This window comes from Crotalus tigris, unplaced genomic scaffold (genome assembly GCF_016545835.1).
Source record: "Crotalus tigris isolate CLP2741 ecotype Arizona unplaced genomic scaffold, ASM1654583v1 scf7180000017812.1200847, whole genome shotgun sequence".
Taxonomy (NCBI): Eukaryota; Metazoa; Chordata; class Lepidosauria; order Squamata; family Viperidae; genus Crotalus; species Crotalus tigris.
Window position 1 is genome coordinate 942,602 of NW_024096651.1, and position 19,197 is coordinate 961,798.

General features: G+C 42.1%; 1 protein-coding gene across 14 annotated transcripts; it reads left to right on the plus strand.

The window, feature by feature from the left end:
* The first annotated feature begins 614 nt into the window (after positions 1 to 614).
* Positions 615 to 18,225, plus strand: DLK2 (delta like non-canonical Notch ligand 2). Of its 14 annotated transcripts, XM_039342786.1 has the most exons (7): positions 640 to 1,053; positions 2,382 to 2,705; positions 6,098 to 6,199; positions 11,569 to 11,638; positions 12,676 to 12,806; positions 15,250 to 15,394; positions 15,670 to 18,225. In XM_039342786.1, the coding sequence occupies exons 3-7, from the start codon at positions 6,127 to 6,129 to the stop codon at positions 16,433 to 16,435; spliced, it is 1,185 nt and encodes a 394-aa protein (XP_039198720.1). In that variant the 5' UTR covers positions 640 to 1,053; positions 2,382 to 2,705; positions 6,098 to 6,126; the 3' UTR covers positions 16,436 to 18,225. The 14 variants fall into 14 exon arrangements, with proteins under 14 accessions (XP_039198722.1, XP_039198720.1, XP_039198717.1 ...); XM_039342788.1 differs by lacking the exons at positions 640 to 1,053; positions 2,382 to 2,705 and adding an exon at positions 615 to 633; XM_039342783.1 differs by lacking the exon at positions 2,382 to 2,705.
* Positions 18,226 to 19,197: the final 972 nt, after the last annotated feature.

Below are 19,197 nucleotides of genomic sequence, written 5' to 3' on the forward strand. Positions count from 1 at the left end.
TAATAAGCTGTCTATCCTTTTGTCTCTGTTCATGTCTCTTACTTCCTAGAGTTTGCCTGCCTTTTGACCCTTTCTGCCAGTTTTTGATGTTTGCTGAAGTTTAATAAATATCAAGCTATAATTTTTGCTAGCAAAATTGAATGACATGTAACTTGCTCTGGAATGGATATATGGACTGACTGGGAGTGTGCTGGGTGCAATCCGCAAATCACCCATGAAAAGTTTCCAATGAACACAGCAACAGCTTTGGTACATCACAATCTACCTTCCTTAGGACCGTACCTTGCACATGTGATGAAATGGGCTGCCAGCCACAAACGCTTACGCAAAATGCAACCCAAAATACAGGAAGGCTTTTGAAAGGCCCAAGATTGTTGACCAGGCGGACTCTTCGGGTCGATCGATCCTGGAAGCCCTGAATTCAAATCACAGAAGAAGGAAGCCCTCAGCTGGCTAGCTAGAGCGATGGGGCAATTTGCACGCTGGGACAAGAACGCGGGAGAAGAACTCCTGGTCTGGCTGGGAGGGGGGAGGAGGAGGAGGCGCCAATCCTCCTCCGGTTTGGAGAAAGGCGTCTCTTCTCCGCTCCCTCTTCCCCCCTCCCTCCCCCAGCATAGGCTAAAGGAGTCGCAGGTGAGAGGTGATAGGGCTGGGCGGGAGAGGAACGTCCGCCTGCTGTTTGGGGGCTCTGGGTTTCCTGGCTCCCTCCTCTCGCAGTCGTCGAGCTTCGGGAGGCGGCATGTCCCAGGGAGGGAGCAGGGATGTGTAGCCACACGCAGCCCCTGGCAGCCGGCCTGAGCGCGCACGGCGGCGGCAGCGGCAGCGGCAGCAGCGACGGCGGTGGCGGCTGCCGCAGCAGCAGGAGGAGCAACCGGAGGAGCCGGGAGGCTCGCAGGCAGCTCCGCCGCGCCTCCCGAACCCTCCGTGCCCGGGCAGGGCAGGGCATGGCAGCCCCCCTTCGCCGATCCCCGCGCTAGTCCCGAAGCAGGGAGGGAGGCCAGCAGGCACGCCCCCGGCCCGGGGGGAAAGCAAGGAGCCGCCGCGATCGCCGAGGTGAGGAAAAGGGGAAGTTGTTTGTCTGCTTTGGGGCGGGGTGGGGGCATCCGAGAGGGGAGGGATGCGTGCAGGGAAGGGGGAGCCAGGGTGGCCTGGAAGGGATCCGGGGAAATTGGGGAAGAGCTGCCGGGAAAGAAAGGTAGGTCTGAAATGGGAGAGAGGATCCCTCGGCGCACGAGGAGGCAGGCGGCAAAGGCAGCGGGGGGGGGAGGGGGCGCTGCCAGGGCGAGCTGGCACATCAGGGTCTGCCCTGCAAATGGAGGCTGGCGCGGTCGGAGAGAGGGCTCGTTGGGGCGAGGGAGGAGGCGTTTGGATGGCGGCTGGCGGCGAGAGTCCTCAGCATGTGCGCTGCGGCGGCTGGGCAGGCGCGCTCCTCCCCTCCGCACCTGGAAGGAGCAGAGGTGGCTGTGGGTTTGGGAAGGGTCTGCCGCCCTACCTTGGGGTGGGGCTCTCGGGAAGAGGCTGTCAGAGAGGCTCGTCTGCCAGGCAGCGGCGGGAGGAGCACGTGGGCTGCTGGGAGGGGTGCGCAGCGGAGGCTCCCGCTGCCCTCCGTAGAAGCTCCCTTTCTGGGCCAGCGGGAATCCGTAGGCGAGCCAAGCGGCTCTAGAGCCGGGCGGAGAAAAGACGAGGCGATGCGGAGCCGCGGGATGATCGCGGAGGCATCAGGCCGAGGATGTGGCCAGCGTAGGCAAGAAGGCCTTTTTGGGGAAGTCTCTGCCGTCTCTGAATGAGGTTGTTTATTCATCTCTCTTGCGGTGCTAAGAGGTTGAGGCAGAAGGGCGGTATATTTCAACCCGCCCTCCGAGAAACAGCAATTTTGAAGAGAAGTCCCTCCGAGCTAACAAACGGAGGCGTATGCATATGCTGTGGGGATGGGGAGACCTGGAGGCAGTTGGGGACGGGGATCCTGGCCAAGTTGCCTTTTTCTCCAGTTAAATTGTAAGCTGCCCAGAGTTGCCTTGTAGACATGGGCAGCCTAAAAATTTAATAAAATAAGTTGTTAGGCAAAGCCTTGTTGCTTTTTAGCAGTAGGCTTTAAACAGCAGAACTGTGCATAGGCATGCAGTGTATAGAAAGACCACCAATTCTACCTAACACGATGTGAAGGACACTCAGCTTTACACATAGGTTTGTTACTTGGCCAATCTTGCCTTTGTAAAATTTGACTAATGCTTGTTTCTTTCCTGGGGCATAGAATTAGAAACTCAGATCTAAGAGCCACATTCTAAAGCAGGAGAAATTGCTTCCATATTTTAGGATAACATATAGATCTGTTTTTTTAATACACTGTCTGGGTGCTAATTTCTTTGATCTATCCTCTTTAGGTTGTCAGTGCATCAACTCTAAAGGATCAGTTGAAAATATTGGAAGCAGAGAAATCAGCGTCTTATCTAGTTTCTTGAGGAATTCTTGATTCAGTAACTCTGCTGTACATAGTGATGAGTGACCCCACCATATGATTTCAAATGCTATTGCATAACCTATAACCCAGAAATGTACATGAGTATCTTTTTCTTTTTGTCCTTCTAGGGGCCTCCAATTCAGCTAATTCAGGGAAGCCATCTAGTTATAAATGAAAAGATTCCTTTGGAATCTTATTTGCTGCCTGTGAAAGGAATAGCTTCTTCCCAAATCATTAAACAGAGAAGGTGAAGTGGCAATATCTAGAACACGGTTTAATGTTGAGAAAATTTAACAATATTTTATTACTTGGAAAAGATGCTACCAGATTCCTTATGATTTTTGATGACCGTGGACTAACACAGCTCTCCTACAATGAAAGTTATGAAGATCCTTCAAAGTGGTTCAGGGTACTGAGCTTACAATACATTTATAGGGGAAAACAATTAGAAAAAATAATAATTGATTTATGATTGCTAATGACTTAGGTCATATCTCTGCTTTGAAGACTTGATTGGGAGTGGAGGGGAGAAATGACCTTTTCAATGACATGTGGCATTCAGCTGGGGTCCTAATAGCTCAAGAGGAATTGGTTACCAACTGTTCATCCTTAATCCATAAATTATTTTATAAGATTCACAGGAATCATTTTGCCCTTCCCTGATATGCAGCAGCTGTTCAGCAGCACAAAACACTACACCACGGCATAATACTTCAGGATAAGAAATGAAAGCCAATCTGCTAGCCAATTGGAACAACAATAGAATTTTAGGGAAATGGTAGAGTTCGGTTACCCACAGCAGAACGTGACCAGAATTCTATGTAGGCTCATAAAAATAACATCCTTTAATAATCAAACATGCATGGAATCTTTATTGTAAACTCACCCAGGGTATCTTTTCAACAAGAATACATATAGCTTCATGAGATCAACAATTCTGAGATGGGCGCAATACACTTGTAATTATATTCTTGTCTTTTCATATTTCCTTAAGCTCTATCACCACTACAAAGCAACAATAGTTTTACTTACTGTGTTGCCATTACAGTGACTTGGGGATTGTAGTTTGGGGAAAGTGCTGAGAGAATGTGGGTGGGGGACTTTGTTTTCTACCCAAAACAAAGGAGCAGCTGGTGCTTCCTCTGTTCTGTACACAAAAATTGACTGGACTTGCTGTTGCATTTAGCTAATAGCAGCAGTGGTTTAGCATCTTTAATTCAAATGACTGGTGGTTATTTTAGGGGTCACAGTTTGGCACATTCTACTCTCTCCTCTTCACTTCTCTTCCTAGTCCTCAGCATCTATTTCACACCCTTACTGAATAAAGCTATCCCTGCAGCCAGAGTGAATGTCATGGCTGCAGGACCCCAGCTCCCCCTACTTCTTAGTGTCCTAAAAACTTATATATTTTTTCTTAGATCTTTTTCATGAAATAAGGAGTAAAATTGGTTCAATAAATCACCAGGCTTAAAACTCTTTTGCCCTTGGTTCCCCCAATGCAAAAAAACCCCACCCCCACTACTTCTGCAACTCTAATTGTAATAATATATCTTTGCTATTCTATCTGCAATTCTTAGCTGCCAGACCTTTTATTTTTTTTAAAATGCAGCCTCTGGCTGCAAATGATTTGTCTGGCCCAATCTTCTGCCAAAAGGGGGAATAAATATTAAACCAATAAGTGTAAGAATGTATGTGTGCACACACATGCATTATGCATGTGTAAGTGGGTGCGTGTACACATGCAATCTATGAGATTAACCTAGAATTTGAAGAAAGGTTAAAATGTTACAATGGGCTATCTTTTATTCAGTTGAAGTCCACGAGTCATAAAAGAGCCAAGGTTGCCTACTCCTGGCCTATACTTACTCTACATTGGGGATAATGGGGAGAAGAAGAAGTGGGGCAGGCCATGATGCAGAAAAGGTGTATCTGTCATATGTAGCATGAGCTGTGATCTTGGTGGGAGGGGCGTGGAGGAGGTTGCCCACAGTTATCTTTGCAAAAACAAAAAATAAAAAATCTAGGCTGAGGTCTTTGGGGAGTTATTTGTACAGCTTTGAAGTTTTCCTTGACCCAAAGCAATGATGCAGTGTGATCAGTGAGGATCCAGATTGTTCGGGGAGGGTCATATAATGACTCTAAACTGCTTAGAGAGGGCTATAAAGCACTCTGAAGCGAAATATAAGTCTAAATGCTATTGCTATTGCTATTCACAGCTGTCAAAGAGTAGCTCAGGTCATCTGCATCACTGGATCTTCAAGTTTGCTACTCTTGCTGGCATGAATAATGCTATAAAATAGTCGCAAGTATGTTGATTGGAGATATTTGGAAGCAAGGGAAAAGCTGGCATTTAGTAGGAACATACAGGCTTTCTAGAGGGAAGATCTTGGATTCAATTCCTGCCTCTCCAGATAGCGTATCGAAAGCTTTATGCTTAATACCTGGAGGTTTGCAAGTTGGAACAGGCTAACATTGCACATATTGACCAATATCCCATAATAAGAGGGATTTCCAATTTTTCACAATAAAAGGAACGCACGTGTAATAAGCAAATCTAACCATTTTTTTTAAAAAAGAAACCCATAATATTCCTTCAGAAGGGTAGACAGAAATTGAAAATAACCATTGGTTGTTCTGCTGGAGACATGAAGCAGTAGGAATAGCCATGACTAAACAGCAACATGGTTAAATTCATTCTCCAATTTTAAACTATCCTCCCATTAACCGCCCTTGTGCTGCCAGAGATGAAGCATTGTCAGAATTGCTCAGCAAACAGTTGGAATTATTTCTGAGCAGGGAGCAAAAGATTGCACTTTTAATTAGCCAAGTAACCTCATGACCTTTTTTGGGCTTCAGCTTTCCTTCAGCTCTAAATAGTGTTATCTGTTCAGGTGGAGTTTCACTTTGGAACACATGTATTATATAGTGAACAATACCTTCAGAAGAATCGCTCTCTGATCTATGCGCTTGATTTTAAAGAAGGGCTTAGTTTTTCATAGGTCTAGGGCAGTGATGGCGAACCTTTTAGAGACCGAGTGCCCAAAATCCGCCCTCCGCCCCCGCCCGCCCCCTGCCCTGCCTGCCCACAGGGCCACCCACCACCTCCATGGCCTGCCACAGCAGTTTGCCCAAGCACCCTGCAGCACCATGGTGGCCACACCTCCGCCTGCACCCCGCAGTATCATCTGCGCACGACGGGCATGAGGGCGGAGTCTTGTCCCTGCTGTCTGGCTGCAATGTCATTGGCTGCACTGCTCCATGTGGGGGCGACTCTTCTACGGGGGGGGGGCTACTGATGAGGAAGGGGCTGCAGGGGAGGCAGGGCTGGGGTGACAGTGCGCGTGCCCATAGTGAGGGCTCTGCGTGCCGCCTCTGGCACACATGCCATAGGTTCGCCACCACTGGTCTAGGGGAGTTAATCCCTTCCCAAGTAAATGGGGAGAAAAGCTTGAATGGGTAGGGGTGTGTGTGTGTTCTATTGCTTATGGAGCACAATATGCCAGCTGATTCCGAAGGTTTATCATTTGAACATGTTTAACTTTGTATCCATTCAAGTGTTTGGAATATAAGATAGCCTGATAGTGCTGCAAGGAAGAGGCCAGCAGAGCAGGATTCTGATTTTGTCTTTGTTTCTTGTAGGTGACTATCTCGGTGGGGCCACACTGATCATGCTCAGGAGTTTCTGTCTTCAGCTCATGTCCTTGCTTTGGATTCTTGCGGCCCATCACCACTTTACCCAAGGTGAGGATTAACTCAACATTCACTTGAACTCTCTAAAGTGCCACAGAACAGGGAGAACATTTTATTTTGTACCTGTACATATGACCTTCCTTTATATAATTCTCTGTGAGTGGTGAGTCTCATTTGAAGAGGGTTGTTCTTCAGGTGCCAAATAAGCACCTTTACAAAATTAGCTTTCAGGATTTGGTTGAGGTCGGGGTTCCTTCCCAACCTCAAGAGAAGGCAGCCAAGGAAAGAGTTCAGACCAGGAGGTAAAGAAGTTTTGAGGACAAGGTGATGGCAAAGAAAACATTATGTCTGTGGAGCTATTCAGATTTGTTTCTCAAATGATGGTATAATACAAAGCTATACAGTGCATGAAGGTAGCAGGGCAAGTGATCCTTATCTGATATTGGGCACTAGTGGTGTTTTATGTGCACACAGACCCCAGTATGAGTTAAGGAGGGAGAGTATAAGCCATCATAAAAATAATATAAATACAAATTAATCCCATCATAGAAATCATTGAAAGATGGACTGCAAACGAAAATTGCCTTGTTGTTTCTCACAGTAAGTCATAGTAATATTAATAACAGATTGATATGACACTTTTCCAATGGTAAGAAATGTTCACTGCAGAAAAATTACAATGGCATTGGGGAAAAAAAGTTATTCCTGGGAGATGGTGGCACAGGATTACCTTAGATTTTCCTGGGTCTCATGGGAGATGTTGTTTTTCCCTTTGAACATATCCAATACAGCCCTAATACAGAGCAGGAAAGTCTTTCTTTCCCCCCAAATTCTCCACCTGAATCTCTTCACATAAAGCAGTGGTTCTCAACCTGTGGGTCGGGACCCCATTTGGGGTCGAACGACCATTTCATGGGGGTCGCCAAACAACACAGTCTGCCATTTTTTCCCCCTTTTCCTTAGCTGTGCTACTCCCTTTTATTCTATTGGCTTTTGAAAGCCAATATAATAGACTCTCTTGAATAGAGTCCAATTCTATTGGCTTTCAAAAGCCAATAGGAATTGTCCAGGCTGTCTCTGCCCTGCTGAGCCCGCCAAAAGTCCCACTCTGCAAACGGTGCTGCACCAGTTGAGTAGTCCTCGACTTACGACCGGTTGAGTAGTCCTCGACTTACGACCGGTTGGGGGTCACAGCATTAAAAAGGTTGAGAACCACTGACATAAAGGGAGAAAATAGCCGGAGGGTGTTTTAGAGTGGAAATTCTTACTTTAGCCTTTCACTGTGATGTATCCCTGCTAGCATCTGGAATGAGTTTGGATTGAAAATATGGAAGTAATGTTTAAATTGAATTGGCTGACATTCAGGATGTCTGTTCTGTTACTGTGCTGGCTGTCCTGCATCTGAACTTTACCTGGCTGCATTTTAAGTTTTTATGTAAGCAGTGACACCTACTGGACATTCTGTGGATGGCCTTACAATATTCCTGAGGACCAGAAATAATAATGAATGGAAAACAGAGGCTACATTATTATTTATTTAGTAACTATTCAGGCTGCTCATCTCATGTACATGACTCGGGGTGTCATGTATTAAATTAACATAAAATAAAAGTAAAAAAGCCATCAGAGTTAAAAAAAACCAAAAATAACACGAAATACTTGAACTTTGCTGTAAGACCAGGAAAAAATCCTACCTGAACTGTGATATTCTCATCTGAAAGTTTGGTTGTTCTTGTTTGCCTTGTCCCCTGCAATATTTTCATACCTTAAGTTATTCTTGTTAAAATTACATTTTGGTCTAGAAAGGAAGTTGCTATTTGCAGTTATACCATCTTCGTCCTGGAGAAAACCTCAGTTTTAATGCAGGAAATGACAATCAGAGGAAGGATTAATTAACTCTTTTCCTCCATCTCAATCTACTATTTACCTGAACAGAATCAGATTTCCATATTAAAGTATCCTATTGTTATCATTACATCACACCTCATTTAGTTTTCCCTACATTATCTTAGCTTCCTCCTTATGGAAACCATAGTACAGTGGTGGTGAACCTATGGCACGGGTGCCAAAGGCAGCACTTAGAGCCCTCTCTGTGGGCACGCGTGCTGTCGCCCCAGTCCTAGGTCTTCAGCTGGGTTTTATAAAACCTGTTTGCTTTAGGACTCCGCCGCCATGTGCAAAAAAAAAAAAAAAAAGGTTCAATCCAGTCAATTTCAACTTCTCACAGGAAAAAAAAAGATCTTGCAAAGTTGGAATTGATTCATTGAACTTTTTAGTCCCACCCAGTCTGCCGTTACCACCACAGCCATGCCCATCCAATGGGCCACACCCACCCAATTGGCCATGCCCAGCCAATGGGCCACACCCACCCGGCACCTGCCAATGCATAAGTGAGTTTTGGGTTGCAGTTTGGACACTCGGTCTCTAAAAGGTTTGCCATCACTGCCATAGTATATCCAAGAGATACATAACAATAAATGACCCCTTCCCCTCACTGAAAGAGAAGCCAGAGTAGCTTTGTGCACAAGAAACTAGGATGGAGACAAAGGTTGGGAAGAAGACATGGTAGGAGATTGAAAGGTGGGACCAGAGGGCGGCTCAATTACAACCTTGGAGATACTTAGATAATTAAAAAGAAATCCAGACCTTGGAAAACTTCTAATTCTCAAATGATGGGACACAGAACTGGAAATATTAGTGGCCTCTCAGCATGAAGATGGAAGAATCCATTCCAGTTTCCAGACTCTTCCTCAGTTTTAGTCGATGTAGTTATACTGAGTAACAGGCATTCGTGCTAGATAGTGCTTCTTCTCTTTCTCTATTAGCACCTATTAGTGCTGAGGCCACTAATAAGTTTTGAATCCTGGGTGCACACTTTACATTGAGCCTTAATGTGGTTTTCTTGTTTGATATGGGAACCCAACTGACTGAAGCTATTCTGCAAATCATGATTAAACAAACATGTGGGAACTTAGATAAAGTCTCATAATCACTTTCTTTTAAATACAGTAATAAATCTTGTGTCATCTCTTGTACGTTGCAACTCTTAGACAGGTATCACCTCCACCAGCAGCAGCTGCTATTGTGCACCCCAATCTCCCTTGGGGTTACTGGCTGCCTGTGGGTGACTATTCTTATATTGCTACAGTCATTCTGATTTTAACCAAAAATTGTTTGGACAAAATTATGAGACCTTGGAAGTCTTCTAGTCCAACCCCCTGCTCAGGCAGGAAGCCCTATACCATTTCAGACAAATGGTTGTTCAATCTCTTCTTAAAAACTTCCAGTGTTGGAGCACCTACAACTTCTGGAGGCAGGTTTTCTACTGATTAATTGTTCCATCAGGAAATTTCTCCTTAGTTCTAGGTTGGTTCTCTCCTTGATTAGTTTCCATCCATTGCTGCTTATCCTGCCTTCAGGTGTTTTGGAGAATAGGTTGATCCTTTCTTTGTGAAGAGGGTGTGAAGAGGGTATCCTGTCTCTGAAATGTGCCCTCCCAGGTTTCAGGTGTGTCACCCACTCTGGAATAGAAATGGGGATGGCTATTGTTATATGATAGTCTTTGCGGGCCTTTTATGGCTATGTCCTTTACATAATTGGATGCAAGACCTTCTCTGTGAGATTAGTTATGGGGGACAGCTGAAATTGTTCTTTAACTATCTTCTTCTCTATAGTGTAACAATGTTCTTTCCTAAACTCCTGGATTCTGTTACGAAGTTGGCAATGGAGTTCCCCAGAATTATGGTTTTGGGAAACTTCATCTTGCCTTCATTAGGCCTGGAGTCTTAGATAGTTCAAAAGTCAAGCCCACCATGACAACCATGAGCCTGGTCCAACTTATTCAGGGCTTGACTCACATGGAGGATCACACATTGGATTTCTTTTTTGTTTTAAGGCAGTGGAATTGTGATTTTGGGGTTATGCAGGATGATAACATAAATCCCTTACCATGGCCCTAGAGTTGTTCACAGCAACCTTTCCATGCAGGGAGCCAGAGCCTCTTGATCAGCCCACCTTAATAGCTAAGGGACCCAATGCAATTTCAGAAGGAGTTTGCCGTTTTCCCCAAAGCTCTGGCACACAGTTTAGTGAAGGTCTTTGCTGCAGTTTGGAATGAGCACACGGCAGGGGCCTAGACTGGATTATTCTCATGAGGATTCTGTAGTTACAGGTCTTGTAGAGTTTGTGGTTTTAGGGTTGTGAGTGAGGAAGTAGAACAAGAGATGCCTTGTGCACTTTGGTGAAGGATGAAGAGCAAAGTTGACTGAATTCAGGGAAACCCCACCATGGAAATTCTCTGGAGGGCTTGAGATGGAAATGGCAGAACCATGTTGGCCCACTTGGATCTTTTGGTAACATTAACTATGGTATCTTTCTAGACCAGCTTTGGGGACTGGGACATGTTCTTTTGTAGTGGTTCTTCTCCTTCCTATGCAGCTGGTTCCAGTCAGTATTGGTGATGGGGGAATAGAAGCGTAGTTCTAGGTTTCCGAAATGTGAAACTTGATCTTCTTTGACATCTGCATTACACCAGTGAGTGAGGTCATTTGAAAGCATGAGATATGGCATTATTGGTGTTGACGATACCCAGTTATATATTTCCACTTTGGCCCAAAAAGATGATGCTGTTGGAGTGCGGCCCCAGTCCTTGGAGACTGAATGTCTGGATGGGGGAAAAAGTTCAGATCTGTTCTCTATGACCCAGAATGCAGGACAGAGAATAAGGAACAGAAGTTACAGAAAGGAAGCCAAACAGTAAGAAAATACTTTATACTGTAAGAACAGTTCAGTGGTGGAACCAATTATCAAAGTGATAGTGGGCTTCCCCTCATTAGGTAAACAGCTGGACAAGCTGAATAATTTTTATTTGAATACCTAATGTCCTTTCACGTATATGGTCTAATACAGTGGAAGATACAGAGAGAGATACACAGAATTTGAAAAAAATATATGCCTGAGATGAAAATGAATTTTCACTATCTTAGTTCCAACTTAGTATTTCTAGGGAGAATAGGATTTGGTCAAACCTTCTGTCTTTAAGTGAGAAAGAGAAAGAGAAGACCATGTATAAAAGAATAAATGTGTAGTTATTCCACAGAAGTGAGTGAGGAATCTCAAGTAAACTGGTACTACTTTTATGGATTGTAATATTTTATTTTATTTATATTTTATTCATTTTATTTTTTTATTTTATTATTAACTTCTATGCCACCCATCTCACCGAGGTGACTCTAGGTGGTATAGAAGTTTAATACTCATGAAAAATCTTGGACTGGGATCCCAGTTTTTTTTCTGATTTGACCAATCTGTATTAAGGAGCCATTATTATGCCAGTCTTAACACTTTCATCGTAATGTTGATGTAGTTAGCCACTGCATTCTTGGCTTTGTTGTACATAAAGTTCTATGCTTTTTTCTAAGTTGCAGGTGATGACTGCAGTGACCACTGTAATTTGGCCCACGGCAGCTGTGAAAAGGATGGCAAATGCAGGTAAACAATTATTTGATGCAAGTACAGCCTTTCTATATATAGCCTTCCATTCTGTCTGCCATTGCTTCTTTATCAATATAATAGATTGTAACAATGCATATGACAGTCACAAGAAGGCTTGTCTTTCTGTGATTCTTTCACAGAAGACAAAGAGGCTCCGACACCCAAAGAAATGCTTTATTTCAATAAGTTGAGAAGGGTTTAGCTTAATTACTTATAGCAAGATATTCTTATATAGAGAAGAAGGGCCTATGGAGCTGATATCCGCTGTGGGTTCTTGAAAAGAAGAACTCTGGATATAAGAAAAGTGCATTTATTTATATTTGCATTATATTTAATTTTGTACTATTTTGATAGATGGTTTTTATGTGTTATGACATGCACTGTCAAGGGTCACTTGTTGAGATGGGTAGCTGTAGAAATTAGATGATAGATAGATAGATAGATAGATAGATAGATAGATAGATAGATAGATAGATAGATAGATAGATAGATAGATCTTTGATGAAAGTGTAATGATTAGCAACTAAAACTGAATTAGACAGCAGTGGCTTTGAAGATTTATGTTAAAAAGCATCATTGGCTGGGTGATCCTGAGATGTACCAGACAATTTGATATACTATTGAGATATTGGTTTGAAAACTCTTCAAATGGAATTGGGCATATTCTTGAGAAGTAGGTTGAAGACAAACAGAAAGAGGCAGTGGGAAAACTTTTTTGAATGAAAACAGATTGCTTCTCTGAGACAGAAGTTAGATGGAAGATAATAAGTTCTACTAACCAAAGCTAGAGAGAAAATCTGTGTCAGAGACAGAATGCCAGTTCAGTATCTTTAATCTTTTATTTATCTCAAAGTAGGTAGTAAGGTGTAGAAATAGCCATTGTGCATACATATCAAACACACATTATGGATTACAAACAGAATTGGAAAAGTTTTAGGTTGCAATGTTTAGTATGGAGGGGGAAAAAATTATTTGACTAATACAAGTTATACTGGAATTTTGTCTGCTCATCCAGACTTTGTATTCTTTTGCAGATGTGATCCCGGTTGGGAGGGTAAATATTGTGAACACTGTGTGAGAATGCCTGGCTGTAGCCATGGGACCTGCCACCAGCCCTGGCAATGCATTTGCCAAAGTGGCTGGGCTGGCAAGTTCTGTGACAAAGGTAGGTTGCTCCAATTGAAGCAGGATGGAAAAATCTTAAATAAAATCTGGACAATGGTGATACACAGTATTAGAAGTAGATATTTTTACATAATGCTGCTTTACACTGAAATATAATATTTGTGGTTTCCCTGGGTTCCTTATGGGATATTCTCAAGATGTACTTGGAGATTCTAGAGATTAATTTGAAGAGTTCTGTATGCAAAGCATGCTAGACGATGGAGTTACTTCTTCCAAGTTGCCAGGCTTCACATGAGATCTGGGAATACATTTCTTTCTGGACGCTTGACTCCCCCACTTGGTAGCCAAACTACAAAAATTTCAAGGACTTGGCACAGTAAGATAAATAGCTTTTACTGTGGTACAGAAGAAGTCATATACAGGTAGTCCTCGACATACAAGAGTTCATTTAGTGACCATTTGAAGTTACAACGGCATTGAAAAAAGTGACTTATGACCATTTTTTACACTTATGACTGTTGCAGCATCCACATGGCCATGTGATTTACATTTGGATGCTTGACAACTGGTTCATATTTATGACGGTTGCTGTGTCCCAAGGTCATGTGATCATCTTTTGCAATCTTTTGACAAACAAAGTCAGTGGGGAAGCCAGACTCACTTAACAACCGTGTGACTAACTTAACCACTGCAGTGATTCATTTAACAAGTGTAGCAAGAAAAGTTGTAAAATGGGACAAAACTCACTTAACAAATTTCTTACTTAGCACTATAAATTCTGGACTCAATTGTGGTTGTAAATTGAGGACTACTTATGCATGTGAGTCAATCCCAAGGTTTAAACGAGGGGTCTTCAGACTTGGCCTTTTTAGGACTTATGGACTTCAACTCCAAGAATTCCTCAGCCAGGTACGCTGGCTGAGGAATTCTGGGAGTTGAAGTCCACAAGTCATAAAAGGGCCAAGTTTGAAGACCCCTCGTTTAAGCCTTAGGCATTTTCTCCTGTATTTTAAACTTCAGGTTAGGATTTTTAGGCCATTTGGTTCCCAGTCTTGAAAACTGACATCTGTATTTTGTCTGGCTTTAGCTTTAAAACAATTAGCAGTTCAGCCTAATCTCAGTAATCATATAGCCTTGTTGGCAGCGTTTTCTTGTCTTTGGAAGGATGTTTTTTAAGAAGACAACAGTGGCTAGAGTTCTTGATCCTCTTCCTTTCAGACTGGACTTATCTATACAAGCCTCAGTAGGAGTAAGTGCCTCCTTGTCAGGCTGGGTGAAGACAGTGATAATGTACTTCTGAAAAAAAAGCCATTTTTAATTTTAGCAGTTTCAGTATAAGTGGGGTCATTCAACAAAAGTGGCTTTTGTTGAATATTGCTGCCACTTCATTCCATCCCTTGCAAGGTTTCCCTTCGACACACTGTTGGGTCAACAATCTTCACCCTTTGAACAATCTTCACCCTTTGAACATTTCATTTGGGAGGACATTCTTACCTTCTGAGAATGTGTAAAGCATGGATAAAGCATGTATCTAAACTCAGCTATATTAGCATGTTACATTAGTTTGTTGTGTGAGTGGGTTTCAGGTGTTTTAGGAGGAAAATTAAAAAGTAGCTTCTTGATATGAAGAAGGAAGTGACAAATCCAAACAAATTATTTTTTAAAAAATACGTTCTATGTTTTCCCTTTTGACTGGTCTAACTGCTCAGTTCTACACTGTCCTCCTCCTGAATTGTCACTTTGTTTGTTTCAGATACTAAGTATGCTATGCTACTGAGTTATGATGAAGTTGCTTTTTATCACTTACTTAATGGCTGTGTTTAACATCTTTTTCTTGAGTTGATTAAAAGGAAACTTCCACCCATAGCTCAAGTCAAATTACAAGTAGTCCTCGACTTATCGACAACCATTTGTTTAGTGACCATTCAAAGTTACAACAGCATTGAAAAATGTGACATGACTTTAGGACCATTGCAGTATCCCCATGGTCACTTGATCAACATTTGGCAATTGGCTTATATGTATGAAAGTTGCAGTGGCCTGGGATCATGTGAGTCCCTTCCATGATCTTCTGACAAGCAAAGTCAATGGGGAAGCCAGATTCACTTAACAACTGTATTACTAACTTAATAACTGCAGTAATTCACTTAACAGCTGTGGCAAGAAAGATCATAAAATGGGGCAAAACTCACTTAACAACTGCCTCATTTAGCAACAGAAATTTTGGGCTAAAGTATGGTCAAGGACTATCTGTAGATGCATCCTGGTCAAACAACTGTAACTGTTAAGAAGCGCCTCCCTATAGACATCTACGGGATCCACATCCTTTTTTGTATTTTTTAAAATTCTATTTCATGATTACAACATAAAAAGTATATTAATAGGTCTTTTTTTTTTAAGGTGGGACTTAAAACTGGCAGGAGGAAATCAAGGCCAAAAAACTTTTAACCTGCCTTTTATTGTTATTTGTTTGATTATTTCAGATGTTCACATCTGCGAGCATCAGTCGCCATGCAAAAATGGGGCGGAGTGTGTTTATGATCGTGACGGAGAATATTCCTGTCAGTGCCTTGAAGGATTCCATGGAAAGGACTGTGAGCTGAAGACAGGGCCATGTGAGAAAGCAGGGTGAGCAGTCCTCGTAAAAACAGATGGTAATAGCAGAAGGATAATATGAGGCCAGAACTCCTCTGCTTTGGTCACAATGAATGTTACATCTTAAAGAAAACCCGATGTAAATGAAAACAAGCGCATTGTAACCTTTGGACAAAGATTGATTGAAGTTTTAGTTTTACAAAAAGGAAATTAAAACTTCCAACTTTGGTAATGGACCTTATGAGGTTGGGATTCTCTAATAAAAATAGCATGATGGGTCTTAATTTTTCTCTGGTTTGTCCTTTCAGATTTCCATGCAAAAATGGTGCATTGTGCCATGATAATAATGGCTTTGCTTCCAATTACACCTGCAAGTGCCTGGCTGGATTTACTGGTACACATTGCGAGACTGATGTCGATGACTGCCTCATGCGTCCCTGTGCCAATGGCGCCACCTGCCTCGATGGCATTAATCGCTTCTCCTGTCAGTGCCAGGATGGCTTTGAAGGACGTTTCTGCACCATCAACATTGATGATTGTGTCAGCCAACCATGCAAGAATGGGGCTAAATGTTATGATCGTATCAACAATTTTGATTGCTTGTGTCCCAAGGGCTTTGCTGGGAAAACATGTGAGCTCCTAGCTCCTGAGGCAACCTGGATCACTGTATCCCAACCTGATGCCAAGGACCACAACAGGGCTCTGGGAAGCACAACCAGCAGTTACTCTTGGATGACCCAGTCTGAGCCAGCCAAGGTTATAGTTACGGGAAAGCGGATCACTAACTACAGCGAGAAATCAAATGATGGTGGGCTGTTAATCTCTGTGAAAGAGGTGGTGACTCAGCAAGACTCAGGACTGAGTCAGTCACAGCTCATTTTAGTGCTTGTATTTGGGGGAGTTACTATTGTGTTGGTCTTAGTGACCGTGTTGTTGCTGCTGAAGAATTGGCAGAGGGGACGCCAGAGAAGTCAGAGCCCCTCCCAAACTGCAAGGAAGCTTCAGGACCAAGAATGTCAAGTGGGAATGTTAAGTACAATCTTGATAGAACCCAGGAAAACAACAGAGCTGTAAGGAGCCAGAATCAGAGCCTGGTTGATCTAAAAATGCCCACCGATGATACAGAGAATCCTTCCAGCCACGTCTGGGGCCAGTTCTGGCTGCTTATCTCCAAAGCGTTGAGGGCTCTGATGGAACTGAAGACTGAATTGGCATGAAGGAAAGTGTCTACAAGGCAGTAAATCCTGCTTTTAGAAAAGAATTCTTGAATGTGTGCAGTAAATCCATTGGCAAGTTGACTTCAACTAATCAAGGCAGCCAAGGAAACATTGGGCTAGGATAACCCTCCTTTTGAAAACAGCAAATGGATCAGAAGGTTGTTATCCGACATGCGTTCTGCATTGTATAATGGCGCCAAAGGTGCCAAGACAGTTTATAGGAGCTGTAACTTTGTTAGGCCTTCAGGCATCTGATAACTCTTGGTTAGAGTCTTTGCAGGTTTCATATGGCCTATTCTGAGAGTTTAGAAACTGCTGTGATATGCCCTGACTCTAGAATTCTGGTCCAAACAATATAGAATTTTTCTACCAGAGGCCATTTTGTGTTTCCAATGACAATATTTTCCCAAGGGCCTCATAATGCCTTGAGACAATTTGCTGACCATTTTTATTACATCTCCCTTCTCTTCTATCTCATTTTCTTTTTTGTTTGTTTGTTTGTTTAGTTGCAAATGAAAGACAGATTCTGTATTACACCAAATCATGTCAGGAGGTTTGTTAATGCTTAATTTTATATTACGTCATTCACCAATCCAGCAACACATTTCCTCAGCTATGGTGTCAAACGGGAGCAAAAACAGAAACCAATGTCCATTCTTTGCCTTGGATATCTGGTTTGAGCCTCCACACTTGCCAGAAAGAAGATAGACATCTGTGAAATTGGAAGTAAAGTTCTATTCTAGTTCCAATTCCAAGGAACAAGTTCTTGAGAGAAAGGACTTAGGAGTGATATCAAAATAATTATATTGTTGGAGGATTCCACATAGTGTGCATGTATGTGGGAGAGAGGAAAAGAGATACATGGTATACATTTGGAGAAAAGAGTGCCTCAAGATTCATGTTGGATTATATGAAAAAAGAGGCAGTAGAACTGTTGAAATTTTGAAACAAAAGTTTTAGAGTTGCAGATACAAAACTCAATTTTCGGAACAGTTATTTTTGTTGCTAAGTTTTGCATGTTTTCAGGAACAAGTGTTCCTCTCCCATCTGCTGTTCCTTTTCTAATGGAACATTGGAAATTGTTTTACAGCAAGTCACTTCACTGATACATTCAGCTCAGAAGCTGCCATATTGATTGGCCATACGTCCCCAGGAATTTAGGTAGGAGAGTATACAATCCTTACCTGGCAATGGCAGGTTTTAAAAAGTGTACAATCAATTACTTTACCTTCTCTATGTGCTAGTGAAGGTAATGATGCATTTAAACAGACAATATTGCATAACGTTCTTTGGGTTGAATGATAAAATCTGTTCCATTCAGTAGTACTTTCTATATTCCATCATGATAAATGCTGAGTGTATAGAATGTTCGTGTTGGCCTTGACTGCTCAGCTCCCCTCATCTCACATCGTAAATATGTCAACACTTTAGGATTGTGGCTAAATTTCTAGGTTATGTACATAGAAACACCTAAGCAAAAAAAAAAAAAAACCTGAAGGAAAGATTATTTTTGTAATACACAATTGACAAATGTGTATTACTGCTCAGCTCTCCTCATTTCACACCAGAAAAATGTCAACACTTTAGGATCGTGGCTAAGTTCCTAGTTGTATACATGGAAATACCTAAGTTAAACAAAAAAAAAAACTGAAGGAAAGATTATTTTTGTAATACACAATTGATAAATATGTAACTTTATAAAATAAATACAATAATTAAAATACTAGCAACCAGTGCCTTCCTGCCCTCTCCATAGACCATCAAGTTGTATCATCACAGCTCAGCCACATTTAACAAAACATCTTTTTTCTTACTGAGGAATGCCTGGAAAGGATGAAGGAGTAATAATGTTCCCCCAAGTATTGATACTCTGCTTAGTAATTACTTTTCATCTTTTTAGGGATGGTAATTTTGATGTAGGCAGTGATCCCTATGGCTAGTAATCAGTGGTGTATGGAACAAGCTGCAGGCAAACATATCATGTGTAGTGGCATCACAAAAATGCTGCTGTTAGGTACTTGCATTCTAATGTCTGACACAAATACACAAATGACATTTGTCTGATGACATGTATTTGTCTTTCTTTGCACCCAATGGGGGGAAATGATGTGTGGGTCAACATAATTGCATAAATGCTGAAATTTATGTAGTTAGGACACAAGTACACAAAAGCATTGTGTGATATTACTGCACATGTCATTTTCATATTATCATGGCTTACTGGTAAAATCAGCAACAGCAATATACATGTCCACATGTTTACCAATTAAAATGGATAAATATATTGGCAGATAAGGTTGTTGTCGGAAAATTATATATATAAAAAGGGAAAAGGATATCGGGGGGGGGAAATGGAGATAATATTCTGAAATAAGAATTAAATATACAAGTGATGCAATATTTTTATTAGGACCAACCAAAATTAACAAAACAATAGCTTTTGGCTTGATTTGTTCCATGCATTATGACATAATATTCATTTTTTTCAGATCTGCATTTTGTATTAAATTTCTGAATCTAGATACCATGACTTACAAACCACAATTTACATTGTACAGTTTTGAGCCTCTATGAAAGCAGCAATTACATTGTTGGAGCAATGTATTAAACAAGCCCTTG

Excerpts from the sequence above, each read along its gene's own strand:
- DLK2 (XM_039342778.1), top strand. The coding sequence starts at position 1,370 with ATGGCGGCTGGCGGCGAGAGTCCTCAGCATGTGCGCTGCGGCGGCTGG. Across the intron at positions 12,807-15,249 it reads TGGCAAGTTCTGTGACAAAG|ATGTTCACATCTGCGAGCAT; the intron begins GTAGGTTGCTCC and ends TGATTATTTCAG. Across the intron at positions 15,395-15,669 it reads GGGCCATGTGAGAAAGCAGG|ATTTCCATGCAAAAATGGTG; the intron begins GTGAGCAGTCCT and ends TTGTCCTTTCAG.